This window comes from Chiloscyllium plagiosum, unplaced genomic scaffold (genome assembly GCF_037043375.1).
Source record: "Chiloscyllium plagiosum isolate Xiang-an unplaced genomic scaffold, Cpla_swu_hap1 HiC_scaffold_1, whole genome shotgun sequence".
NCBI lineage: Eukaryota > Metazoa > Chordata > Chondrichthyes > Orectolobiformes > Hemiscylliidae > Chiloscyllium > Chiloscyllium plagiosum.
In genome coordinates this window covers 63,735,621-63,762,282 of record NW_028270139.1, presented here as the reverse complement: position 1 = coordinate 63,762,282, position 26,662 = coordinate 63,735,621, and the positions used below count along the sequence as shown (strand labels likewise).

General features: G+C 44.4%; 1 protein-coding gene across 3 annotated transcripts in view; it reads right to left on the bottom strand.

The window, feature by feature from the left end:
• tbc1d1 (TBC1 (tre-2/USP6, BUB2, cdc16) domain family, member 1) overlaps window positions 1–25,698 on the bottom strand; it is a 293,630-nt gene extending 267,932 nt beyond the window's left edge. Inside the window, exon 1 of one of the 3 annotated variants that reach the window (XM_043693132.2) lies at window positions 25,016–25,698. In XM_043693132.2, coding sequence (XP_043549067.1) covers window positions 25,016–25,399 — 384 coding nt within the window. In that variant the 5' untranslated portion in view covers window positions 25,400–25,698. The remainder of the gene's footprint in view (window positions 1–25,015) is intronic. The other 2 variants (XM_043693142.2, XM_043693152.2) reach the window with 2 other exon arrangements.
• Between the last annotated feature and the right edge of the window lie 964 nt (window positions 25,699–26,662).

Sequence of the window (26,662 nt, the reverse complement as noted above, 5' to 3'; positions counted from 1 at the left end):
CAGGAACACCGCTTCCTCCAAGTTCCAGAACTACATCATCATTCTTTCGCCATCACTGGGTCCCAAACCTGGAATTCCCATCCTATCAGTACTGTGAGTGGACTGACACCCTTGGACTGCAGCAGTTCACGAAGGCAACTTCTCAAGGGCAATTACTGACGGGTAATAAGTGCTGACCTTGCCATCAAAGCTAACGCCCACGAAGAAATACAAAAAAGAAACTTCGGTGGAATGAAGTCATGTGGGTAGCAGCCATGTCTTCCACCTTTGACCTGCCACAAACAATCCTGAACAGTTCTCACCAATGAGCATTCTTTTCCAGAAGAATGGCTTCACACAATCAGGTCCAATGTCAGGCAAACTGGTACAGTCAATCCCATAATAAGGGCTGAGTGTAGGGATCAACACTCACCACATTTTTCTCTGTTTTTCGATCTGGGACAGACTGCAAACTCAGAATATATTGCCTCAGGTTGTGCTTTCTCTGGAAATGACTGTGTAAGCAGGAACAAAAATGTCAAAACCATGCCTTTTTTGTTTTCTATCCTGAAGGTGCTGTTAAAGTCTCCCAGGTACTGGATGTCCTGGCTAGATAGAGTAGTTGCTTTAACTGATTATGTGTCAGCTGGCAGTGTAACTGTTGGGTGCACCGATTGCAAAGCTAATCCTGTTTTTGTCTGAAAATGCTAGCGGCAGTCACTGAGGACCAGTCTGGAGCTGGAATCCAGGCTGCTTTTTTGTAGCAGAGCAGCACAAGGAGCAGTGGTAACTTACATGTACCTAGGGGTCTGCATGGTTCATTTCCAGAGTGGACATGTAAATGTTCATAAGGTTTATGTAAATTGCTCAAATATATATAAAATATTAGCCCCACCTAGTGCTACACTTGCATCTCACAGAGTAAGAACTTTCAGTTGTGTTTGCAATGCTGAGAATGTATGACTAGAGATGCTAAATTTAACTACAATATTCTTAGAAGAGTTTCTGAAACATTTTGTTTAGGGTAACTGTATCTAGCAATGTTAACAAAAATAAACTGAGAATGTGGACTCAGCAACATGTGAACAAATATCAGCCCAATGAGGTCATTGATAACCTATCCACATCTCTTTTGAGGTAAAGTTCACCTCCAAATCCAAAAAAAATCCCAATATCCATCATCAAGTCTGGTTATTCCTACCATCACTGACACCCACCTCTAATCCTATTTTAACATAAATCTTCTTCATCTGTCACCTCCAGACTCCACTTGCGTAGATGCACTTAGCATGTCTGCTCTGCTCCACCCCATAAATCCCAACATATCCGAAACCCAAGCCACATCTTATTTCCCATTTATGATCTTTGAAAAAGCCTAGGTCCAAGTGCTCTAACGCCCTGAATTCAAAACCTTCTGGGTTCCTGTACTCCCAAACCCCAATAATCACCCTCCTCCAGTCTCAAGTAGCAGCTAACACCCTTGGCTCAAGTAATTTGCCCCCCTTTAGATTCTGCATCACTCTTTCCCTCCTTAAAGACACTTTGGACCTCCATTTCCCTTCACTGATTTCTCTATTGCTTCCTTTCTCCAAAAGCTACCCCAAAGTCTATTCCTTTCACTATGATGTCAGTCATTTCCTCACTTATTAGAAAGCTGTTTTTCTCACCATCCTGAGATGCTTTGAGTCACGTGTCTACATTAATTGTGCAATTTAAAATATGGACTGACATTATTGCTGGTCAAGCTAAATGTTCTGGCCAGTCAGCTCAATTTGTCAATTTTCAACAATCTCAACTGCCTCTGCAGTTCCATCAATGCTGTTCTGTTCAGTCTGGGTCAAGGATCAATAGACCGTGACTCATATGATTTCCATGAGTCACAGCTAACACAGGCAAGTAAATTTGAATGCTCAGAGACCTCAGGCACTAGATTGCATTTGTGTGATGGATTTAATATCGAGTGGCATTCCGGATTTGGTCTGATAGTAGATAATTAAATTATGTCTAACAACCTTCAGATCCTGTCTGGACTTCGTCAGCAAAATAATATATATTGGAGCATAAATGGGTGTAAATCCACATCATGGAGGATAATGGATTCCATTTTTAGTACCATATCACAATAAAATATGGCTATGTATATTTAGTACAGTTGATATGGCAAACAAATGTTAAATACAATGAGTTAAAGTAGTAAACTACAACATAATCAGGTGAGCAAGAGTGCTATATTATGGTTCACAATAAGATTAAAAGGCTATAAGTCACTACAGTTATTCTAGCAACACAGCTTTCACACAGCTTTGGGCGGCACGGTGGCACAGTGGTTAGCACTGCTGCCTCACAGCGCCAAAGACCCGGGTTCAATTCCCGCCTCAGGCAACTGACTGTGTGGAGTTTGCACGTTCTCCCCGTGTCTGTGTGGGTTTCCTCCGGGTGCTCCGGTTTCCTCCCACAGTCCAAAAAATGTGCAGGGTTAGGTGAATTGGCCATGCTAAAATTGCCCGTAATGTTAGGTATAGGGGTAAATGTAAGGGTATGGGTGGGTTGCGCTTCGGCGGGTTGGTGTGGACTTGTTGGGCCGAAGGGCCTGTTTCCACACTGTAATGTAATCTAATCTAATCTAATCTAATCTAATGTCACTTCTCCGATTAAGGTATTACTCCACATAAGGGTACAGTAGCATCATGGTTTTGTTGGCTGGACTGGTAACACAGTAGCTTAAACTAATGATATGGAGATACGGGAGTGGAGTTCCATCCCACAGTGGAGACAGGTTTAGAGGTGAGTGAGATGACCAATTAATTATGGTCTCATGGACATTTACAGCACAGAAGGAGACCATTCAGCCCATCGTGGCCTCACCAGTAAATAAAGATCTGATGACATTCATGGCATTTTCCAGTTCTTGACTTACAGCCCTGGAAGTTGTGGCAACACAAGTGAATATCTGAGAATTGTTTAACTGTTACAAGAGTTCTACCTTTTCAGGCAGTGAGCTCCAGTCTGCAATCACTCTTTGGGTGAAACACCTTCTCCTCAAATCTCTTCTTTGCCTTCTACCTCTTATGTTAAGTCCAGTCCCCAGGTTATAGATTCTCTAATTAGTGGAAAAGTATCTTCCTATCACCTTATTATGCCCCTCATTACCTTACATAGCTCTACCTGAAACCTCTCAGCCTTCACTCCTCCAAGGTTAACAATCCCATCCTATTCAATCTTTCTCCATACCTCAAACACTCCAGCCCAGGGAACATCCTGGTAAATCTCCACTGCTACCTTTCTGATGCAATCCCATCCTTCCAAGAATGTGGTGACCAGAACTGCACACAGTATTCCAGTTGTGGTCAAATCCTGCTACCTTCAGACATCTGGAGCCATATACACCTAGGTCCTTCTGAAGTCCTGCGGTTTTGAAGAAAGGTAGACTAGAAACATTAATTCTGTTTCCCTTTCCACAGTACCTGATGAGTTTTTCCAGCTTTGTCAATTTTTTTTTCAGGGTCCCTCTGATCGTCAGTACTTTCCAAGGTCATATTACTCAAATACATTACCTCAAACATTTCTGGGATGAATTCCATGTGCTACTGTTCTGCTTAGCTAGCCAGCCCACTAATACCCTCCTGCAGTTTACAGCCATCTTCCTCATTATTTACCACCCAACCAATCTTCAGGTCTGCTGTGAGTTTTTTGATTATAGCCCTACATTTAAGTTCAAACCACTGAAGTATGCCATAACCACCAATGGTGCCAGCTCCGAGCCCTGCAGAACCCGGTGGAAACAGACCTCCGGTCACGGAAACTTCCCTCGACCATTGCAATCTGTTTCCTGCGTCTCAGCCAGTTTTAGATCCAATGTGTCATTTGGCCTTGAAACCTATGGATTCTTACTATCTTGACCAATCTACCCTGAGGGGCTTTATCAAAAGCCATGCTGAAGTCAAGGTGGACCACATTAAATTCTCTAGCCTCATCCACACTCATGCTTCCCTCTTCAAACATTTGATCAAATTTGTCAAACAGGGACTTCCTTTAACAAATTTCTTGCCACCATTATTGTGTCAATCTGTTGGTACTTTCCCATCTTAGGCCTATTTCCTGGAAGTCCTGATTTCTAGGAGGCAGCTTCTGAGGATGGGATAGTGAGAACTATCTATCAATGATGGCAGGTAGCTAAATAAACCAATTAAATTGTCAATTATGGGCTCTCTTCACAGGCCATCTGAGTCTTCAAGGTGGTGAAATAGGTTTCACTGATGTGACTGGTGAGCGTAGACCAGCCACAGACTATCTGTGGTATGGTTTCACTGAGGAATGATGACTTGGCAATTGTGCCCATATTTCATATCGTTGTTGAGTCTTTAAAGGAAGCCTTGAGATCCCCTCATGGTCCTGCCCATCTACAACAGCAGTCTCCACTTCTCTTGGATGGGGGCTATCACCCTTCTGGAGCCTTGGGTGCCCCCTACTGGCTCATACATCTGCAAAGTCCACCCACAAATCTTAGTCGAATAGGGTTCCCAGAGACATTGTCATAATCAGCTGCCGGCTCAAAGCTCCTCCAGTGTCTCACCAGGTTGTAGACATCAGGTCCCAGTCTGGTATTAATATTCGGACTGTGGAAGGAAAATTCAATCCATGAGTTCAATTTCCTCCAGCACAGTTAGGTAATTCCATTTCAGTTAATTCAATGTATTTGGAATAAAAAAAAGTCAGTATCCGTAATGGTGAGCACAAAACAGTCAGATTGCCATAAAGAACCATTCAGTTCACTAACATGATTTAGGAAAAGGAGTCCTATGCATCTGGACCACATCTGTCTGCCCACTGTACTGGCCAAGTAAGTCACCAGTTGTAACAACCCGCTATGGAAAGGTGTAAGAAAGATGAAACTAGATGGATCATCAGAATTGGTGCAGATGTTAAATTTAGATGTGAGATGGTTCTTGATCGCAGTAACCCTTGCTAGATCCTTGGAAGAATAATTGGGAGAAACAGACCTTTCAGCCATCATCCCAGACCTCTACATCACCATCCCAGTGGAAGGACAGACTCACCATGAAGTGGTGGCACATAAGTGTTACATAGTTGGTAGAAAGTGTCCCTAGGAATGTTAAACATTGACTTTGGATGCCAGTGTGGCTCACAGTATCTTGTACCACAGTTACTAACTACTGCCCTCCCTCAGCTGATGAATCTGGACTGATTCAACGTGAAATGTATGTGTTGCATAAGCACTGAGAGTAGCAGGGGCACAAAATGTGGCTTTAATGTCCATCGCCGAGACTGACTGAGTTACCTCATTCCTGAAGGATATTTCTGCCAAACAGGATTTGTGGGAAATAATGGGTGAGCCAACACATGAGAGAAATCTACTGACCTCATCCACATTTATCCATCTATGCATTTGTCCAAGATAGTATTGGAAGTGGTGGTCACCGCACAGTACTTGTTCAGCCAAAGTTCTAACTTCACTCTGAAGACACTGGCTATTGTATTGCATCACATTTACCAACATGCTAAAAAGCATACATTCAGAACAGATCGAGCAACTCAAAACTGGTGATCCATGAGAGACTGTGGACTATCAGCAGCAGCAGAAGTGTACTCAACCAAATCCTGTAACCTCATAGCTTGGTATATGCCACACTCTACCATTACCATTCAAATTAGGAGACCAACCCTGGTTCAGTGAGGGGTGCAGGAAGGCAAACCAGGGGCTTAACCAGGCACGTCTCAATTTGAGATATCAACATACAATACCTGCATAAACAGAGGGAGTTTGAGAGCAATGCAGGCTCATACAACACATACATTTCATTTTTGAAAACATGAAGGTTTTAAATGATGAACTCTGAATTCAAACAGACCTTAGCTAATCCATTCCTAATGGATCAGATCAAATAGTGAAGCACAACTAACCAGCTAACAATTAGAGGGTACACCATGAACATCCCGACTTTCAATGGTGCCAGGGCCCAACATGTGAGAACGAACGACCAAGGCTGAAGCACCTGCAAATATTTTCAATAAAAAGTGAAAACTGAAACATGGAATCCCGAACTACCTCTGCTTGACATTCAACAGCTTTGACATTATGGCATTCCCAACCATCAACATCCTAGAAACACTGAAAGTTGACATCACATGAAGAGGCCATTCAGCCCATTGTGTCAGTGGCACCCAAGAAAGAACTATCCAGCCTCTTCTCACTCACTAGCTCATGGTCATTAGCCATGCGGACTACAGCACTGAGGGCATATCCAAACATTTGCTGAAAGGGACCAGGGTTGCTGCCTCTCCCATCCCTCATGGCAGTGAGTTCCAGAAGCCTATGACCATCCAGGGGCTACTTGACACACTAGAATGTGAGGACTTCTCAGCCCACAAATAAAATTCTCAGTTCAGCTGATATATTCTTGAGGCCTTCCTAACCAGCTGGTCTGCTTATCCTGCTAACTTCAGGAAGCTGGAGATATGCACTGTCAGATCTCTCTGTTCCTGTGGATGTTTCAGAATCTTACATCTTATTGTGCATTATCTTGCCTTGTTCGCCTTTTCAAACGTGCTCACTCACACTATTCCGCTCATCCACCGAGGACAATCAGAGACAGACAACAAATGCTGGCCTTGCAGCGATGCCCATATACCATGAAAAAAAGACATAAAGTAACTCAGTACTGAGTCCAATGGAAGCTCACAGGAAACTGCCTTCCAGTCACTTGTTACTTGTGACACTACTCTTCCTGTCGCTAAGTCAGTTTAGATTTAGATCTGTCTTACTGCGCGCTTCTTTGCAATTTGGAATCAGAACACACATAATAGTCTCTCATGGAGAATTGAATTGGTAAAATAAACTTTAATTCAGGTGAGACTGTCTCTGAATGAGCATGCATGACAGGCAATGTTTGCAGTATCAGGAAACTCAACATGCTGGTAACGTTCTGAGAATCTTATTGCAATCTTTCACCCCACTTGTCCGAAACCTGCTTTTTGATCTCGTACAATTTAGATCCCCCAGGCCCCTTGCCTCCAGTTCCTGGGAGCAGCACAAGATTTCACCCAAAGAGTTCATCAAATTCTTTCTAAGTCACTTTTGAAATAACATCATTGTACACATCTCGCTGTGGATCTTTCAAATGCGGTGCTTTCAGTTTCAGAATCAACCCCTCAACAACTTCTTCCTCTTCATTCCACTGAATTCAGACTATTTGAATGATCCTGATTCCTGATGAAGGGCTTTTTCCCAAAACGTCGATTTCGAAGCTCCTTGGATGCTGCCTGAACTGCTGTGCTCTTCCAGCACCACTAATCCAGAATCTGGTTTCCAGCATCTGCAGTCATTGTTTTTACCTATTTGAATGATCTGATGACACTTGGTGCACTATAAGCATTCAATGATTTGACATTGAGCTGAATCTGCCCATATTTTGTGTGTCATTTCCATCGAGTTTCACAGAGTGTTTTATCCAATAGACAATAGACAATAGATGCAGGAGTAGGCCATTCTGCCCTTCGAGCCTGCACCACCATTCATTATGATCATGGCTGATCATCCTCAATCAGTATCCTGTTCCTGCCTTATCTCCATAACCCTTGATTCCACAATCCTTGAGAGCTCTATCCAACTCTTTCTTAAACGAATCCAGAGACTGAGCCTCCACTGCCCTCTGGGGCAGAGCATTCCACACACCCACCACTCTCTGGGTGAAGAAGTTTCTCCTCATCTCTGTCCTAAATGGCCTACCCCTTATTTTTAAGCTGTGTCCTCTGGTTCGGCACTCACCCATCAGCGGAAACATGTTTCCTGCCTCCAGAGTGTCTAATACTTTAATAATTTTATACGTCTCAATCAGATCCCCTCTCAGTCTTCTAAACTCAAGGATATACAAGCCCAGTCGCTCCAATCTTTCAACATAAGATAGTCCCGCCATTCCAGGAACTGGCCTCATGAACCTACGCTGCACTCCCTCAATAGCCAGAATGTCTTTCCTCAAATTTGGAGACCAGAACTGCACACAGTACTCCAGGTGTGGTCTCACCAGGGCCCTGTACAGCTGCAGAAGAACCTCTTTGCTTCTATAATCAATCCCTCTTGTTATGAAGGCCAGCATGCTATTAGCCTTCTTCACTACCTGCTGTACCTGCATGCTTACCTTCATTGACTGGTGTACAAGAACACCCAGATCTCTTTGTACTGCCCCTTTACCTAACTTGACTCCATTTAGGTAGTAATCTGCCTTCCTGTTCTTGCCACCAAAGTGGATAACTATACATTTATCCACATTAAACTGCATCTGCCATGCATCTGTCCACTCACCTAACCAGTCCAGGTCATCCTGCAATCTCCTAACATCCTCCTCACATTTCACCCTGCCACCCAGCTTTGTTTCATCAGTACATTTGCTAATGTTACTATTAATACCATCTTCTATATCATTAATATATTGTAAAAAGCTGCGGTCCCAGCACTGATCCCTTCGTTACCCCACTGGTCACTGCCTGCCATTCCGAAAGGGAGCCGTTTATCACTACTCTTTGTTTCCTGTCAGTCAACCAATTTTCAATCCAAGTCAGTACTTTGCCCCCAATACCATGCGCCTTATTTTTGCTCACTAACCTCCTATGTGGGACTTTATCAAAGGCTTTCTCAAAGTCCAGGTACACTATATCCACTGGATCTCCCTTGTCCATCTTCAGAGTTACATCCTCAAAAAATTCCAGAAGATTAATCAAGCATGATTTCCCCTTCATAAATCCATGCTGACTCTGACCTATCCTGTTACTGCTATCCAGATCCACAAGCACAGTTGGGTTTTCTGACATGATCATCTCAAACTTGCCTCATTAAGCACCTCCATGTCCCTTTGGCAACTGCCCATCTACCGCTAGGCTCATTCTCCCACTCGCTATAGCCAGATTGATTTGTCAATGTTGGGATATACCAGGGTCACTGGCATCAGTGCCATTTTTAAAAAGCAGTTGTGTACCCAATCAAATGCTGTGAGGCCAGGGATGCCCTGCACAGTACATAGCTAGTTCCCCGGACATGGCAGATAAGGGAGCAGATTCACAAGGAGGAAGTGCTTGCTTCCTAGGGAATCCTAGGATAAATCCCATCCGGCCTGGGGAACTTATCTGTTTTCACCCTTTCCAGAATTGTTAATACTTCCTCCTTGTGAATCTCAATCCCGTCTGGTCTAATAGCCTGAATCTCGGTATTCTCCTTGACAACATTGTCTTTTTCCAGTGTGAATACTGACGAAAACTATTCATTTAGCGCTTCCCCTATCTCCTCGGACTCCACATGCAACTTCCCACTACTATCCTTGACTGGCCCTAATCTTTCTTTAGTCATTCTTTTATTCCTGACATACCTATAGAAAGCTTTAGGGTTTTCCTTGATTCTATCTACCAACGACTTCTCATGTCCCCTCCTGGCTCTTCTTACCTCTATCTTTCGGTCCTTCCTGGCTAACTTGTAACTCTCAAGCACCCTAACTGAGCCTTCACATCTCATCTTTACATAAGGTTCCTTCTTCCTCTTGACAAGAGATTCAACTTCTTTAGTAAACCTCGGCTCCCTCACTCGACCACTTCCTCCCTGCCTGACAGGAACATACGTATCAAGGACATGCTGTAGCTGTTCCTTGCATAAGCTCCACATTTCAACTGTGTCCATTCCCTGCAGTTTCCTTCCCTATCCTATGTATCCTAAATCATGATTGCCTTTCCCCCACTCTTGCCCTACGGTATATACCTATCTCTTTCCATTGCTAAAGTAAACATAACCCAATTGTGGTCACTATAACCATTCATTTCCCCCAGGACAGACAGAGGGGGCCATGATCCCAAAACCACCAGCTTGGTCCAGGGTTGCCATGCAGGTCAGCGTAGTCTCAATGATTGGAGGGATGTACAACAATGTCATGGGAACATCATGGACCTTCTGCGTTTTACCAATGTAACAGCCACCATCATCTGCCATCTCACACTCACCCTATCTCTGCCACAGCAGCCACCTCCCACCAGGGCTTACATTCAAGTACTCTCATGAAACACACATCTTTCCTCACTTGGTTTCACTTCCCCTACTGAGCATTCACACTGTATGCCCTCTGCGCCTCCCCACTCACTCACTCAGGACACCTTACCATCTTTCCCCAACTGCACCAGCACTAACAGCCATGCCAGCACTTCCATCCCACACTTTCTCTCATTCCAGGAGACAATGGCCCATAATAGGTCAGGAAGAGCCAAGATGGGTGTGGGAATGCCTGACATTTTGGATTGTCAACGTTCCAAGGAGAGTATCCTGACTGTGACTATCTTGAGCACTCTCATTCAGAACTCTTCCAGAATTGCCCTCTGCTGGGCTGGGTCTCAGCCTGTCAAAGTTGTTAATGTCAGCTGGGAGCAATTCCCTGTGCATGAGGCTGACATTCCATCTGGTTATAAAAACTGATATCATGTGCTTGCAAGAGAGACATGAGAGTGAGTCTTCACAAACCATTCCTGGCATGCATATTGCTGTCAAGAACAACAGCTATGGCAACACAATACATATGCGTGACAAAAGACTGATGGAAAACACTGCTGTGAAACCACAATACAATGGAATTTATAATGGTTAAACTCAATCGAGTAATAGCATTTTCAAATTACTAGGCAAATTCTTGACACATGAGCAACCAATTGTACCGTCTTAAACAGCCATGCTCTGCCACAATAAAAACCGAAAGAATTGCAAATGCTGTAAATCACAGACAAATGGAGAAATAGGAAACTGGAGTCCTAAGGAAGGGTCACTCGACCCGAAATGTTAACTCTAATTTCTCTCCATAAATGCTGCCTGACCTGCTGAGCTTTCCCAGCAATTTCTGTTTTTGTCCATGTTTTCACAGGTGCCTTAGGTCACAATCCTATCTGAGAAGACTCCCACAATGCCTACAAAACAGAAGAAATTGCAAAGTAAGATGCCAATGAACAACCCTATTCTGTGTTACAACTTCTTCACAGAACCTGAGGATATAATTCAAATCTAGGCTTCATTACATCTGAGAATGGACACGGGAAGAAGGGAATGGTACAGTTCCTAAAATCCCTGCTAAGGTCAGTGTAAATGACAACAGGGGCTACAGGTCAACACACTAAAAAGTAATGGAGCTCCAGGCAACATACCTGAACCATAGGTCGCTCTCATTGATGTCAACATCGTGTGCCAGCACTGCTTGGGAATCAAATGTGGTACACCCCATTACGGCACAGGATGTAGTTGCCAGCTGTTGATGCCACTCATTTGTGGCTCACTGGCTGCCATCTTTGCCTCTGTTCACCTCCGTCTGTCCCTTCAGCCTTTCCCTTTCACCACATCCCTCCTGCACAGTTCACCACTTTGTTCAGAGAGTGGGGCAGTCAGTGAGGTGGTGGGCAATGAGACACACCAGGTACTCTTTCTTAACACTCTGCTGGGTCAACAGTTTCCATTTGGGGGGGGCAGTAAATATGGAGCTGTTAGGAAGCCCTGTCCCTGGCAGCAATGTCAGAGAGACTGTGACTGCATGGTGAGGGTGCCAATCCCTGTAGGTGTGGAGACAACATCCTTATTTGTCAATTCAATGGACAGACAGAACTGTGAGCTTATATCTCATCAGTGAAGGATGCATTAAGCTTCGGGAATTGCTCCATTGGGATTAGACAGGAGAACAGGTTGAATACTGGCGGAAACTGACGAAAATAATGAAACCTGTGCCACAAAAGCGAAAAGTCATGTGTCATCGTGATGAAGATATATCAAAGTTAATGAACATCACAGCCTCTCCAGAACAAGTCACTCACCAGCTCACTTTCACATGCAAAGTAACCAAAAAGTATAGTGTGAAATGAAACTAATCAATGAGGAAATCAATTCACTTTCCATGAGATAGTCAAACCCATGTGGAGTCATTCAACATGGAGCTAGAGATACCTGTGTCAACCCTGACATATGCAAGGGCAGCTGGACAGATAGTGTATCCAGTAAGCTACTTCTACACTTCACAATAGAATGTTAAAAAGGACTATGTTGGCAATGAAAGAAGTTAGATGCTTGTGACTGTCATGCCAATAAAAATGAGAGAGAAAAGCAGATATCCTTGATACTCACTGACTGGTCTCATTTCATCACCCACAGGATAAAGCCCACAAAGAGTGTTGCCTCTGAAATTTCTTTATTCCAAATTACTATGTGAAAGGCCACAAAATGGGTGAAGAAACTGCTCAAGGTCTTGGAGAACAAGGCTTGGAACAAAACCACTGGTGCATCCAACATTTAATAACAGCTGAAGTTGCAAAGGCTGGTGACAATGTGGACATGAGGAAACTAAGAATCGAATCCAAGTCTGACTGTGAGAGCGTAAGCAAATTCTTAAGCACTAGCATAGTGCCTTGTATCACTATCTCATGCTCACTAGGAACTATTTCAGATATGTTATAACACCATGTCCTGGATGCAGTTTTGGAGTGACATGTTATGATGATGACACCATTGAATGCACAGTAAGCTTCGCTCTTTCAGGAAGGAGCAATTACATTAGAGTGAGACACAGTCCGAGTGATTATATAGATTGGAGGCAATATGGAAATAGAACTGGTAAATCTTTCTTTCCTTTCTCCATTTTAAAAGCTTAAAATTCAGTCATTGAGTGAAAAGGTTAATAAGGTAGTTGACTCAGCTGACATAGGGAGAGTTATAAGTCGACCACCTGAAGCCTGAATAGGTGTTAATTACTATTGAAACTTAACGAATGTGGGTCATCTCAGCTCTATTTATTAAAAATTAAAAATCACACAACACCAGGTTACAGTCCACCAGGTTTATTTGGAAGCATTAGCTTTCAGAGTGCCACACTTTCATCAGGTGACTGTGAAACAGGATCATAAGTCACAGAATTTACAGCAAAAGAAGACAGTGTCATGCAACTGAAATTATATATTGAACAAACCTAGATTGCTGTAAAGTCTTTCACCTTTTAGAATAGGTTGCAGTTTCATTTCACACACTAGTGCTTCCAAATAAACTTGATGGACTACAACTTTGTCCACCCCAGTCTAACACCGGGCACCTCCACAGAATGGCTATTTAAGAGAGACAGGTTAGGAGGGAATGAGCACACAGTTTGGAGAATTTGGAGACAGTGTGGGAATTTGATGCAGATGGGAAAAGGTATTTCTGGCTTGTGCTTTTTGCTGATAGTTTGCAACTTTTTTTAAGAAAGTCAGAAGTCACATGACAGTGGGTTATAGCCCAACAAGTTTATTTGAAATCACAAGCCTTTGGAGTGCTGTTCCTTTACCTGACAAAGTAACAGTGCTCTGAAACGTTGTGACTTCAAATAAACCTGTTGGACTACAACCTGGTGTTGTGTGACTTTTAGTTTTGTTCACTCTTGTCTAACAAGGACATCTCCATTTCTTTTTCTTTAAGCAGGATAAAGTCAAGCTCAGGACTCGGGGCCCAGCCCCAGAATGACATCACACAAAAACTGTAAGTTCATTGGTTGGTGGTAGCTACTAATTTAACTATCTATAATAGGTTACCTTCAGATTGAAGGTAAATAAGGCAAATATTTACAGGTTACAAATTAAAAGATCAACATTAAGTTCCTAAACAATCAAATTAAAAACTAAGTAATTAAAACAGATGCCAGGCTGGTTGATGAGTTGTAACTGCAAGTTATAGGAGTTGGTGAATCATATTGTGGCTGTAGTGACAACATCTGGAACAAATGCTTGAGGAACTCTGGCTCAGAGTTGATGAGTTGGAGGCTGAGCTCCATTACTTTTTAGCGTGTTGACCTGTAGCCCCTGTTGTCATTTACACTGACCTTAGCAGGGATTTTAGGAACTGTACCATTCCTTCTTCCTGTCTACATTCTCAGATGTAATGAAGCCTAGATTTGGATCATATCCTCAGGTTCTGTGAAGGGGTTGTAACACAGAATAGGGTTGTTCATTGGCATCTTACTTTGCAATTTCTTCTGTGTTGTAGGCATTGTGGGAGTCTTCTCAGATAGGATTGTGAACTAAAGGCACCTGTGAAAACATGGACAAAAACAGAAATTGCTGGAGGTGTATGTCAATATACTTCTGGCAGGTACCATGAGTGAATCCATGAGGAAAGGCATCATCACCCTCACCTACAAGCGGAAGGGGGAGAGGGAGGAACTCAGAAATTGGAGACCAATCTCACTATTGAATGCGGATTACAAAATGTTGTCAAAGGTAATCGTCAACCGGGTCAGGTCTGCTCTGGGGTCGGTGATTCACCCTGACCAAACTTGTGCAGTACCGGGCAGGACGATCACTGAGAATCTCGCATTCCTCAGGGATACGATCGCTTACATGCAGGACAGAGGGTTGGACAGCTGCCTGATCAGCCTGGATCAGGAGAAAGCCTTTGACAGGATATCACACACGTATATGAGAGATATTCCCTCTAAAATGGGCTTTGGGGAGGGAATCTGCAATTGGATCAGACTGCTCTACACCAACATTGTCAGTGCAGTCTCAATCAATGGGTGGGAATCAGAGAGCTTCCCAGTCAGATCTGGAGTCAGGCAGGGCTGCCCTCTATCTCCTGCCTTGTTTGTGTGCTGCATAGAGCCATTTGCCGAGTTCATCAGGAAGGATGCGAGCCTGAAACGGGTGAGTATTCCTGGCAGCGGGGGCCTGCAGGTTAAGGCCTCCCTGTGCATGGATGACGTCACCGTTTTCTGCTCGGACCCGCTGTCCGTGCGCAGACTCATGTGCATCTGTGACCAGTTCGAACGGGCCTCGGGGGCCAAGGTAAACCGAGGCAAGAGCGAGGCCATGCTCTTCGGGAACTGGGCCGACCAATCCTCTATCCCCTTCACCGTCAGGACTGACCACCTGAAGGTGCTGGGTATTTGGTTCGGGGGGGCTGGGGTGTGTGCCAAGTCTTGGGAGGAGCGTATCAGCAAAGTGAAGCAGAAACTGGGCAGATGGAAGCTACGGTCGCTCTCCATCCCGGGAAAAAAACCTGGTAATCAGGTCTGAAGCACTGTGATTGCTGTTATACGTGACACAGGTCTAGCCTATTCCCAAAACCTGTGCCGCTGCAGTCACCCGGGCCATCTTCCAATTTATATGGAGATCAAAGATGGACTGGGTCCGAAGGGACTCGATGTATAAAGATCTGGGCAACAGGGGAAAAAACACACCCAATGCCACCCTCACCCTGATGGCCACCTTTGTGTGTGGCTGCATCAAGCTGTGCGTGGATCCCCGGTACGCAAACACTAAGTGTCACTACGTACTGAGGTTCTACCTGTCCCCGGTGTTGGGAAGGATGGGCCTGGCCTCGCTGCCGCGGAATGCTCCGAGTAGTTCGACCGTTCCGTACCACCTGTCCTTCGTGGAGAAGTTTATGAAGAAAAACACCTTTGACCACAAGTCCATCAGGATCAGCAAGTAGTGTCCTTGAGACCCTTCGGGAAAAGGAGAGGGCAGATCCTATCGAGCGGTTCCCTGAGCAGACTGTCAAAGCCATTTGGCAGAATGCCTCATCACCAGAACTTTCCAACAAGCACCAAGACATGGCTTGGCTGGTGGTGAGAAGGGCTCTGCCTGTGAGATCCTTTATGCACGCCCGGACTCTCTGCCGCACCGCACGCTGCCCTCGAAGCGGCTGCGGGGGGGACGAGACTGTCACACACCTCCTTCTGGAATGTGCCTATGCAGAAGAAGTCTGGAGAGGAATGCAGTGGTGTTTGTCGAGGTTCGTCCCGAGTAGCGCCGTGACGCGGGACTCCGTGCTCTACGGCCTGTTCCCCGGGACGCACACCGAGACGAACATCAACTGTGCCTGGAGGATCATCAACTCGGTGAAGGACGCTCTCTGGGCGGTCCGAAACCTGCTGATCTTCCAGCTGAAGGAGTTGACCCTGACTGAGTGTTACAGACTGGCACGTTCCAAGGTCCAGGACTACGTGTTGATGGGCCGCGCTGAAGCTTGGGGCAGCTGCCGCCAAGGCGCGGTGGGGAAAGACCACCGTGTAACATCTGCCTGCCTAAGCACAGGTGGCCGACGCAGTAAGGGGGCTCCGCTGACCCCCCAGCTAAATATGTGGATAGTAATCATACAGACCTGTAAATATGAATGATTACTCTGTCTCTGTATGCAAAGAAATGGAATGTTTACGTATGTATGGCATGACCAATTGTACAGGTCATCAAAATATTTTTTTGGAGGCTGAGCTTTGAAGACTTTGGCACATTAAGGAGGGGGATAGTTACCTGGACACTGAGGAGCCTCAGCTCTTGAGCTTGTCTAGCAGGCTTGAGATTCTTGTATGGATGAGGGTGGGGACTGTAAGGATTGTAATGTTCAATTGTAACCTGTTACACCTGATTCCAGCTTTTCCCCACTCAAACTGCAGAGTGAATGGTATAATATTATGGTTAGTGCCCCCGTGGAGTTAACCTTAACTATTACACTGCGTAAAAGGAAAATCTGTAAAATGTGGTGAAGTTTAGTAGGAAGACAGAAGATTGGAAGCTTTTCAAATACCAGCAGAGAATAACTAAAAAGCAACAAGAGAGGGTGAAGATAGAAATGAGTAGGCTAGTTAGTAATATAAAAGAAGATTGCAAGAGTTTTTAAAGTGGATACCTAAAAGGTAAGAGAAAAGAGTGGACATTAGACTGCTGGAAAATGAGGCTAGAGAAGTAGTAATGGGGAACAAACAATTGGTGGAGGATTTGAATAGGCGCTTTGCATCAGTTGTCACAGTGGAGGACACCAGCTGCATACCAAAACTTCGAGAATCAGAAGGCAGAGGTGAGTGTAGTGGCCATCAGTAAGGAGAAGGTGCTAAGGAAAGCTGAAAGGTCTGAAAATTGATAAATATTGCAGAGCAGTTGGACTATACCCCATGAGTTCTGAAGGAGATTATAGAGGCATTGGTGGTGATCTCTCAGTAATAACTAGAGTCAGAGAGGCTCCCAGAGAAGTGAAAAATGGCAAATGTCATTTCCCTTTTTAAGAAGGAAGGGAGAAGACCTTAAACCAATTAGCCTGAGCTTGGTTATTGATAAGATTTCAGAGTCCATTATTAAGGATGAGATTGCAGAGTACCTAAAAGTGCATGGTAAATAGGGTGGAGTCAGCATGGCTTCATCAAGGGGAGGTCATGCCTGATAAATCTGTTAGAATTCCTTTGAGGAGGGAACAAGCAAGTTACACAAAGGAGAGCCAGTGGATGTGATCTATTTGAATTTCCAGAAAGCCTTTGACAAGGTGCTGCACATGACACTGTTAAGGAGTGGCATGGTGGCTCAGTGGTTAGCACAGTGCCAGGGACCGGGGTTCAATTCTAGCCTCAGGCAACTGTCTATGTGGAGTTTGCACATTCATCCCGTGTCTGTGTGGGTTTCTTTGGGTGCTCCGCTTCCCTCCCACAGTGCAAAGATGTGCAGTTCAGGTGAACTGGCCATGCTAAATTGCCTCTAGTGTTAGAGGCATTGGTCAGAAGGAAATGGGTCTGGGTGGGTTACTCTTTGGAGGGTTGGTGTGGACTTGTTGGGCCAAATGGCCTGTTTCCACACTTTAGGGATTCTAATTTAAATAAGATAAAAGGCCAGGGTGTTCAGGGAAAGGTACTGAAATGGATACAGGATTAATTGACTGGCAGAAGGCAGAGAATGGGGATAAAGGGGTCTTTTCAGGATGGTGGTGACTAGTGGAGTTCAGTAAGGGTCCATGTTGTGAGCACAACTTTTGACATTATACATAAAGATCTGGCCAAAGGAACTGAGGGCACAAAACTTGGTGGAGGGACAGGTCATGTTTGAAAGCAGGGAGGTTGCAGAAGGACTTGGGCAGGAGGGTGGGCAAAGAAGCTTTTCCAGCAATTTGTTTTTGTGGTAATGAGTTTAAAACTCCACAATTGTGTCCATATCTTCCATTGTTCCATTAATCACCATTAAATCTATTAATATATACATTATCCGTGACATATTTCCAATCTCTCAATTGGTGCACCTTCCCTGATGTCCCACTTTCAGTAGCACACTTTGTGAACTGGATTAAAGTAAAAGGTTAGCAAATCAAAACTGGGAAGGTGGAAACAAGATTTTAAAGCGAGGGAGGCAGCTACATAAAAATAAATCATCAGTAACTGGGTCTTACCAAGACGAGCAATCCTGGATGACCAAGCATTAAAAAACAAATGATAAAACCTGTACAAAATCACTCCATTATTTTTATAAATAATTGGTTGCTATTTGTAATTGATAGATTTTAGTCAAAAATTCAAACAAAATAAAACCATTTAAAAATTGATATTTAACATAATGCATTGCAGATGTTTATTTATGGGGTTATCTGTTTTTGATGTTTCTACTCCCTCTCCAAATTGTAGGCTTGGTCTAATTCTTTATAAATGTATGACAGGGTTTCCTAGTGACTGTAATTTTTTTTGTGGTTTCCACTGACCTTGCACCAGTGTTACTTCAGGAAACCAGGAAAACCCTCGCATATTTCTGCCCCAATAATTTTGTCATAGTGGTATATTTGTAAATTGATCCTGGAGTCAGGCAGAGGTATTCGGAGCAGCAGGAGCATAAAGTTAGTACTATGGGTACAATGAGACTGTTCAGTACCGAACATCGTCTTATTAACTGTTTCTCAGAATTGCTTGAAGGAAAACGAGGGAAATATTTCAAAACTTTATTCAGGTCAAGTTCAATTAAACTTTTCTTTAAAAAAAAAGCTTGTAACAGAGAAAATCAGAGTTAAATCAGTAATCCATTTCGGACTTAACATGAATGATTCAACATCCCAGGCATCATCCTAGTGAATCTCTTCTGCACCTCCTCCATTACAATCCATCCTGCCTAGAATGTGGTGACCAGAACTGCAAACAGTACTCCAGCTGTGGTCTAAACAAATCTCTGTACAGCTCCAACATAACCTCCCTGCTCTTATAATCTATGCCGCAATTGATAAAGGCAAATGTCCCATATGCCACCTGAACTACCCTGTTAACCTGTCCTGTCACCTTAAGGATCTGTGGACCCAATATCCCCCTGCTCCTCTGAGTTTCCTCATGTCCTGCCATTCATTAAGTACTCCCTTGTTCTTATTTCTTCCAAAGTGCATCATCTCACATTGATCAGGGTTAATTCCATCTGATCAATCTGTTGACATTATCCTTTAACCTAGAACCTAACCTCTCACTGTTAGACACCCAGCCAATCTTTGTATCATCTGCACTTACTAATCACTCCCTTCCCCCCACTAATATTCTAATCTACATCATTTAAAAATAATAGGGAGCCTACACTGATCCCTGTGGTATGCCCCTTGGACACCAGTCTCCAGTCACACAAACAGCCTTCTACCATCACCCTCTCTCTTACCACCAAGCCCATTTTGGATCCATCTTACCTGGATCCCATGTGTTTTTACCTTCTCTGTCAGTTTTCCATATGGGGCCTTGTCAAAGACCTACACCAACTGCACTACCCTCATCTACGCATATAACCTCCTCAAAACATTTAATCATATTCATTAGGCATGCAGACTACCAACCGTGCTATTACCAGCTCAAACTCTACCTTCAGGCCTCTTGTTTGCTCTCCCATTCATTTTCCCTGACTATCACAGTTCACAGGGTAGCTACAATTCAGTAAACTATAACTCCCCTAGTTCACCCTTCCTCATTATCTCCAAACATTAGGTTCCTCTTTCAGCTCCAGGACAGCACCACTATTACATTCTTGCCGGGTTTATGGATTGTTTCCCATGGCTGCTATGTCCAATCATTTTTTTCAGCACCTTCTCCTCACAAAATATCCATCTTACCACTCGTCCATCTTGGACATCACAATAATCTCAACTTTTAAAAAAGGCACGAGATGAGTAATTAGTGAGGTAACAGAATTTATTTTTAAAAGGCCACAAGTGTCCACTTATTGTTTCCAGAAAAATACCTTCAAAGTATCTTTAAAAAAATCTTCAAACAAAAACTGGACTGTTCTCTCAAAGAGCAGTGAATCAGTGACCTTAATGATATGACCCTCATGATATAACACTCCTCTCATTATAGAATGGTGTATCCTGCAACTTGTCATGAGGAACAACACCAGCAAAGATCTCCTAGTCCATGTATTAGTTGGGTCTATCCCTCACATCTGTCTCACTTCAGACATCATGGTTCAAATATCTCACTCATCATACTTCAATGTCAAAGGCATAAAAATAGAAACGCAGTCATTTCCTGCTGCTTCCTTTAGCACTGATAATCTGTCCTCTCACCAAAGAGTGCAGCATTGATTTAAAAACAGCTACAAACCTACCAAGACAGTTGCAAACCATTGGCCTCAGTTTTATACCTGCTTATCAACAGGCAATTCCTGCTGACTGAACTTAAAGAGATGGGTCACATTAATTGCAAATAAAAACAGGTAGATTGGTGAATCGCATATTCAAACAATAGTATATAATTCAGAGAAAAATCATGCTTAAAGTGTACAATGGTCCTATCAGGCCATGCCTTGTATAATTTCTATTTATGGTTGCCCAAGCACTTGAGATATATCAGGAATGAGTCACAGTCTGATCATTAGTGTCAATGGATTGGGGTGTGAAGAATGCCACAAGGAATTTGGGTTTTTCCATTCAAAAAGTGGGCACTTGAGAGATGACCTTTATGGAGATGTACAATATAGCAAAAGAATGAAGAATTCATGTTTAGAAGATTATATCAAACTAAGTTGTCAATTTGGTACAAAACTGAACAAATTGGAAGGCAAAATTTGTAGTGATTTCAGGAAGTTCTGTTTTACACAAAAGTGACCAAAGCATGAAATGGTCTCCCAAACAGAAGTGAAACCCCAGGATTATTTAACAATCAGATGAGACTGTACAAGGACATTAATGTCTTTCTGAATAGATACATTAAAATCAGCAAACTTTTCCTTCCTTATCCTTCAATTACAACTATGCTTCAGATCTCAAGCAACATCACAGGAGGTTAGCTAGTAAAACACAAGACAAAGTAACTAACCAAATCCCATGCTAAAAGTTATTTGCACATAACTGACATGGTTCTCTCTTGCTTCATAATATACCACAAAGTATACTCTCCCAGTGCAAACAGCTGGGATCATTCACTTGTGTTTGAATTATTCAGAATTATCCTGAGGGATAGTACTGCCCTGAAATGCAACTGCACCAACCACAGTATCTATATGGATATATGTATACTTTTATAGGAGCACATCAGAGGCTGGGAATTCTGCAACCAGTAAATCCCCGTCTGACACCGCAAAGCCAGTCCATCATCTATAAGGCACAAGTCAGGAGTTAGATGGACTTTTCCCCACTTGCCTGGATAAGGGCAGCTCCAACAGCACTCAGAAGTTCAACAACACCACAGATAAAAGCAGCCCGCTTCATTTGCACCTTCCCGCTTTCTACTCACTCCCTCGGCCACCGATGCACAGTGGCAGCTGGGTTACCATCTGCTAGCTGCACTGCAAGAACTCACAAAGACACCGACAACAACATCTCCTAAATCCAGAAAGACAAGGCGGCAAATACATGGGGATATATAGAACATAGAACATTACAGCACAGTACAGGCCCTTCAGCCCGTGATGTTGCGCCACCCTGTAATACTAATCTGAAGCCCATCCCACCTAAACTATTTCATTTACATCCATATGCCTGTCCAATGATGACTTAAATGCACTTAAACTTGGCAAATCTATTACTGTTGCAGCCACCCTATCTAACCCTCTGATTATCTTGTATGTCTCTATTAAGTCACCTCTCAACCTTCTTCTCTCTAATGAGAACAGCCTCAACGCCCTCAGCCTTTCCTAAGACGTTCCTTCCATACCAGGCAACATCCTAGTAAATCTCCTCTGCACCCTTTCCAAAGCTTCCACATCCTTCTTATAATGCAGTGACCAGAACTGTACACAATACTCCAAGTGCGGCCGTACCAGAGCTTTGTACAGCTGCAGCATAACCTCCTGGTTCCGGAACTCAATCCCTCTATTAATAAAGGCCAAAACACTGTATACTGTCTTAACAACCCTGTCAATCTGGGTGGCAACTTTCAGGGATCTGTGTACATGGACACCGAGATCTCTCTGCTCATCTACACTCCCAAGAATCTTACCATTAGCCCAGTACTTTGCAGTCCGATTACTCTGTCCAAAGTGTATCACCTCACACTTGTCCACATTAAACTCCATTTGCCACTTCTCAGCCCAGCTCTGCATCCTATCTATGTCTCTCTGCAACCTACTACATCCTTCGTCACTATCCACAACTCCACCGACCTTAATGTCATCTGCAAATTTACTGGTCCACCCTTCTAAGTCCTCATCTAGGTCATTTATAAAAATGACGAACAGCAGTGGATCCAACACCAACCCTTGCGGTACGCCACTAGTATCATCACCTACAATTTCTCCTCCATGCCACACACATCATCCTGACTTGGAACTACATTGCTGTTTCTTCACTGTGGCTGGGTCAAAATCCTGGAACTCTCTTCCTAACAATGCTGGTCCATGCCGTATGACTCTATGACATTCCCAGTTCTGGACCCACCTGTATGACATGAACTGCAGGATGTGAAGAAAGACCTTCACATCAGTCTCTATGATGCAATTGGGCAGCGTGTTGGGCTACTTACCAAGCAGTTGGCAGTTTGAGACTCCCCAGGGATGGACCTTTCACTCTTCCCCCACCCTCCCCTTTGATAGTTTGTATTGCCCAAAAATAGGCTTTGCTTCTAAGTATTCAATAGGCTACACGGGTGTTTTATTGGCAGTATTAGTTTTTAAAATGTCACAGTCCTGTGTAATAATGTGTAATTCTGGGTAAGATTTTAAAAAAGGCCCATCAACAGCATCTTTTCAATGGCAGCTAGGGATAGGTAATAAATTCTAGCCCAGCCAGCAACATCCACATCCCATGAAAGAGTAAAAAAAAAACCTAATTTTCAGGAGAGAGGAAGTTAAAAGAGCCATACAGTTATTTGTCTACCAGAGGAAGAAAGCTCGTCTCATGTTTTCCATCAAAGAGCAAACAAGCTCATTGTGTAGACAATCCACACGTTAATGCAGTGCTACTGTTACCTTGCCAAAGCCAGCCTTCTGTGAGTAGGCAAACCACAGAGGTTCTGACCTTGAACTTTCCCAGGTCTGCAACAGTGCAATAGTGCAATGGTCCAACTATCATGCAGATCCGTCTGTCATATTCAGAAAAGATTGAACATAAAAAAAACCTGAAACATGGAAAATTATACCCAGCACTTTAAAGTCCTTTGGGGTGGGGGGATTACAGGAGGAAAATGCACTTGGTAAAAGCTGGGCACTGAAGTGAATCTATCAGATCTCTCGATCAGTATTTTTAAATGATGAAAGGTTTCACTCACTTCACATTATTTTAAATAGCAACAATGGAAAGTGGAGACTCTCTCGGGTGGTGCAGCTGGCAACACAAAGCAGGTTGCGGCTTCAGCTGGGTTTTGTAGAGCACCTAGTGTGGTGGGGTGGCTGTGCCTGTAGCACCAAGCCAGAGGACATGAGTTCAAGTCCATTACATTCCAGAGATATTTCAGGTTATTTGAAAATATTTGAGTGTGGAGACCAGGTGGTGTATTGTGAAAAATCAATTTTGGGGCTGTCATGGCACAGTGGTAGTGTCCCTACCCCTAAGCCTGGAGGCCCGGGTTTAGGTCCCACCAGCTCCACAGGTGTGCAATCACATCTAGAACAGATTGATTTAAAATATCTTAGCTGTCAGGAGAGTGGTGCTGGAGAAGCACAGCAGGTCAGGCAGCATCCGAGGAGCAGGAAAATCGACATTTCGGGCGAAAGCCCTTAATCAGGAATGAGGCTGGGAGCCTCCAGGGTGGAGAGATAAATGGGAGGGGGTGGGGCTGGGGAGAAGGTAACTGAGAGTGCAATAGGTGGATGGAGGTGGGGGTAAAGGTGATAGGTCGGAGGGGAAGGTGGAGTGGATGTGTGGGAAGTGAGACTGACAGGTGGGACAGGTCATGAGGATGGTGCTGTGCTAGAAGGTTGGAACTGGGGTAATGTGGGGGGAAGGGAAATGAGGAAACTGGTGAAGTCCACATTGATACCATAGAATTGGAGGGTCCTGAGGCGGAAGGTGAGGCGTTCTTCCTCCAGGCGTCAGGTGGTGAGGGAGTGGCAGTGGAGGAGGCCCAGGCAGGGGGGTGGGGGGGTTGAAGTGCTCGGCCACAGGGCGGTGGGATTGATTGGTGCGGATGTCCTGGAGATGTTCTCTGCGAGAAGGCACCCAGTCTCCCCAATATAGAGGAGACCATATCGGGAGCAATGGATACAATAAATTATGTGTGGATGTGCAGGTGAAACTTCGATGGGTGTGGAAGGCTCCTTTAGGGCCTTGGATGGAGGTGAGGGAGGAGGTGTGGGCGCAGGTTTTGCAATTCCTGCGGTGGCAGGGGAAGGTACTGGGAGGGGAGGGTGGTTTGGTGGGAGTCATGGAGGGACTGGTCTTTATGGAAAGCTGATAGGGGTGGGGAGGGAAATATATCCCTGGTGGTGGGTTCTGTGGGCATCTGCAGTCCTCACCTTCGCCGATCTTAAGTGCCAACATCAAAGAGTATGGGATTCAGGTCTGATGTACTGTACTCGCCCCCTTGCCCCATTTTTATCTTTGGCAGCCGAGATCTCTTTAGCTCCCTTCAATGAGATGTTTCAAACACACACACACACGGATGCTGTAAGCAATGGTCTCTGCAATAAAGAGGAACTGATGAAGGAAACCATCACGTTACGAAATCGTCTTCAGTAAACCAGGCGAACATTCAAACATTACACAGCACTGTGTCTCTGACAGGAAGTTTACCCCATTACCAACGATATTCACAGTAATGACCACTCAGCGTTTCAATTAAAAGTTATAGGTCCTCTTGCACTTGAGCTTTCTCCATGATACCAGCCCAGTGGGTGAGGGTCTTACCAGAGTGTGATCAGAAGCTCGGAATACGAAGCAGAGACTGTGCTGCGGCTCTGGGCCAGCCTGGCTCCTGGTCACATAGGCGAAGTAGTTGGGTTCGCTGCTGTTGTGCAGCAGCTTGTGGATGTGCTGGGCTCGCTGCTGGAACACCGGGCTGCCCCCGCTCGCCGCCACACACCGCAGCCAGCCCTGACTGACCTGCAAGCGGACCCTCCGGCTCCCTGCCCCCCGGGCACTCCGCCTCCTCACCTCCGCCACCACCCAGGGCAGCATGGGCATGGTGGTGAGCTGGTGAACGGGCAGCGAGCCCACCAGCTGCAGGCTGAAGCGCTGCCCTTTGCCCCCCTGGCCGAGGCTGGTGCTGGCCAGCCGCTTGTCCCGCTCCATGCTCGGCCTCTGGCAGTAACTCGCTCCGCCTGTGGCTGCAGAGACACTGCACGCCGGAGCCCAGCCCGTCTGCAACTCACATCCGCCCACATCATTGCAGCGCACCTTCCAAATGTACCAAGCGCCGAAAGTGCAAAGCTGCTGAAGCTCCACCGCAATCTCTCCTTCAGAAATTACAAATGCACTTGCTGTTTCTTTGTACCTCGGCAAATGCCTGGCTTGATGTCTGGGGATTTACTCTGCAACGATCTGTCATGAAATAGGTTGGACCAACACTTTGGTTACAGTATATTATTGAGTCAGAGCACGGGAAGGTGACGCGCTGAAGGGATTTCCATTGCTTTAGCCGCATGCCAAACGGATGCCCACTTCTGATCGATAAGGAGAGACTAAAAGTGTGAATCAAATTATGAAAAGTCTTGATTGGATGTACAACTGAAACATCTTTCTACTGGGCATTGAGATGATGAGGTGGAAGCACAAACATCACAGACAAAGGAAGGTTAGAGTTTTGGCCAGTTCATGATATATGGCATCTCAACAGAACCAACAAGACGTGTACCTTGAAGTTGCTTGTAAGATATAACAGGCTGCTTCACAGCAACATAACCAGTCAGGAATGGATGGCCACCTAGTACTGCGCTGTAATATTCGATGTTGTAACTGTTTTATTGAACTTAGACCAACCATCAGCTCTGTTCCACGACTGAACACAACATCCATTCTTCTGCCCAAACATGGAATTAAACCAATTACTCCGCTCTGGACTTTCCAGGTGGAACTGGTCATACATCATACACTGCCCTAAAACATACTGCCTTTCATTGAAACCCGAAGTAGACGTGGTCATAATGGATTTTGATATTGTCCATTTTTCATCATTATTGCAAATGTGACCCTTGAACTTAATTTGATTCTGAATTTTTCTGTGCAGTCAAAATGTTGGTTTTATAAATGCTTTCCTGCAATATTCACTACTCTACATTTTACCTTCTATAACAACAAAACCTTTATCGGGAAGTGAGTGGTTCATGAGATTCTCATTGGACTAGTAATCCAGAACCATAAGATAATGCTCTGGAAACACAGATTTAAAATTCACTTTGGCAGATGATGGGATTTTAATTCCAAAGAAGTCTGGAATTAAGCACTAGCCTTACTGGAATGTAGGAGGTTAAGGGGTGACCTTATAGAGGCTTATGGAGTCATGAAGGGTACAGATAAGGTGAATGGTAGGTGTCTCTTCAATAGGGTGAGGGATTT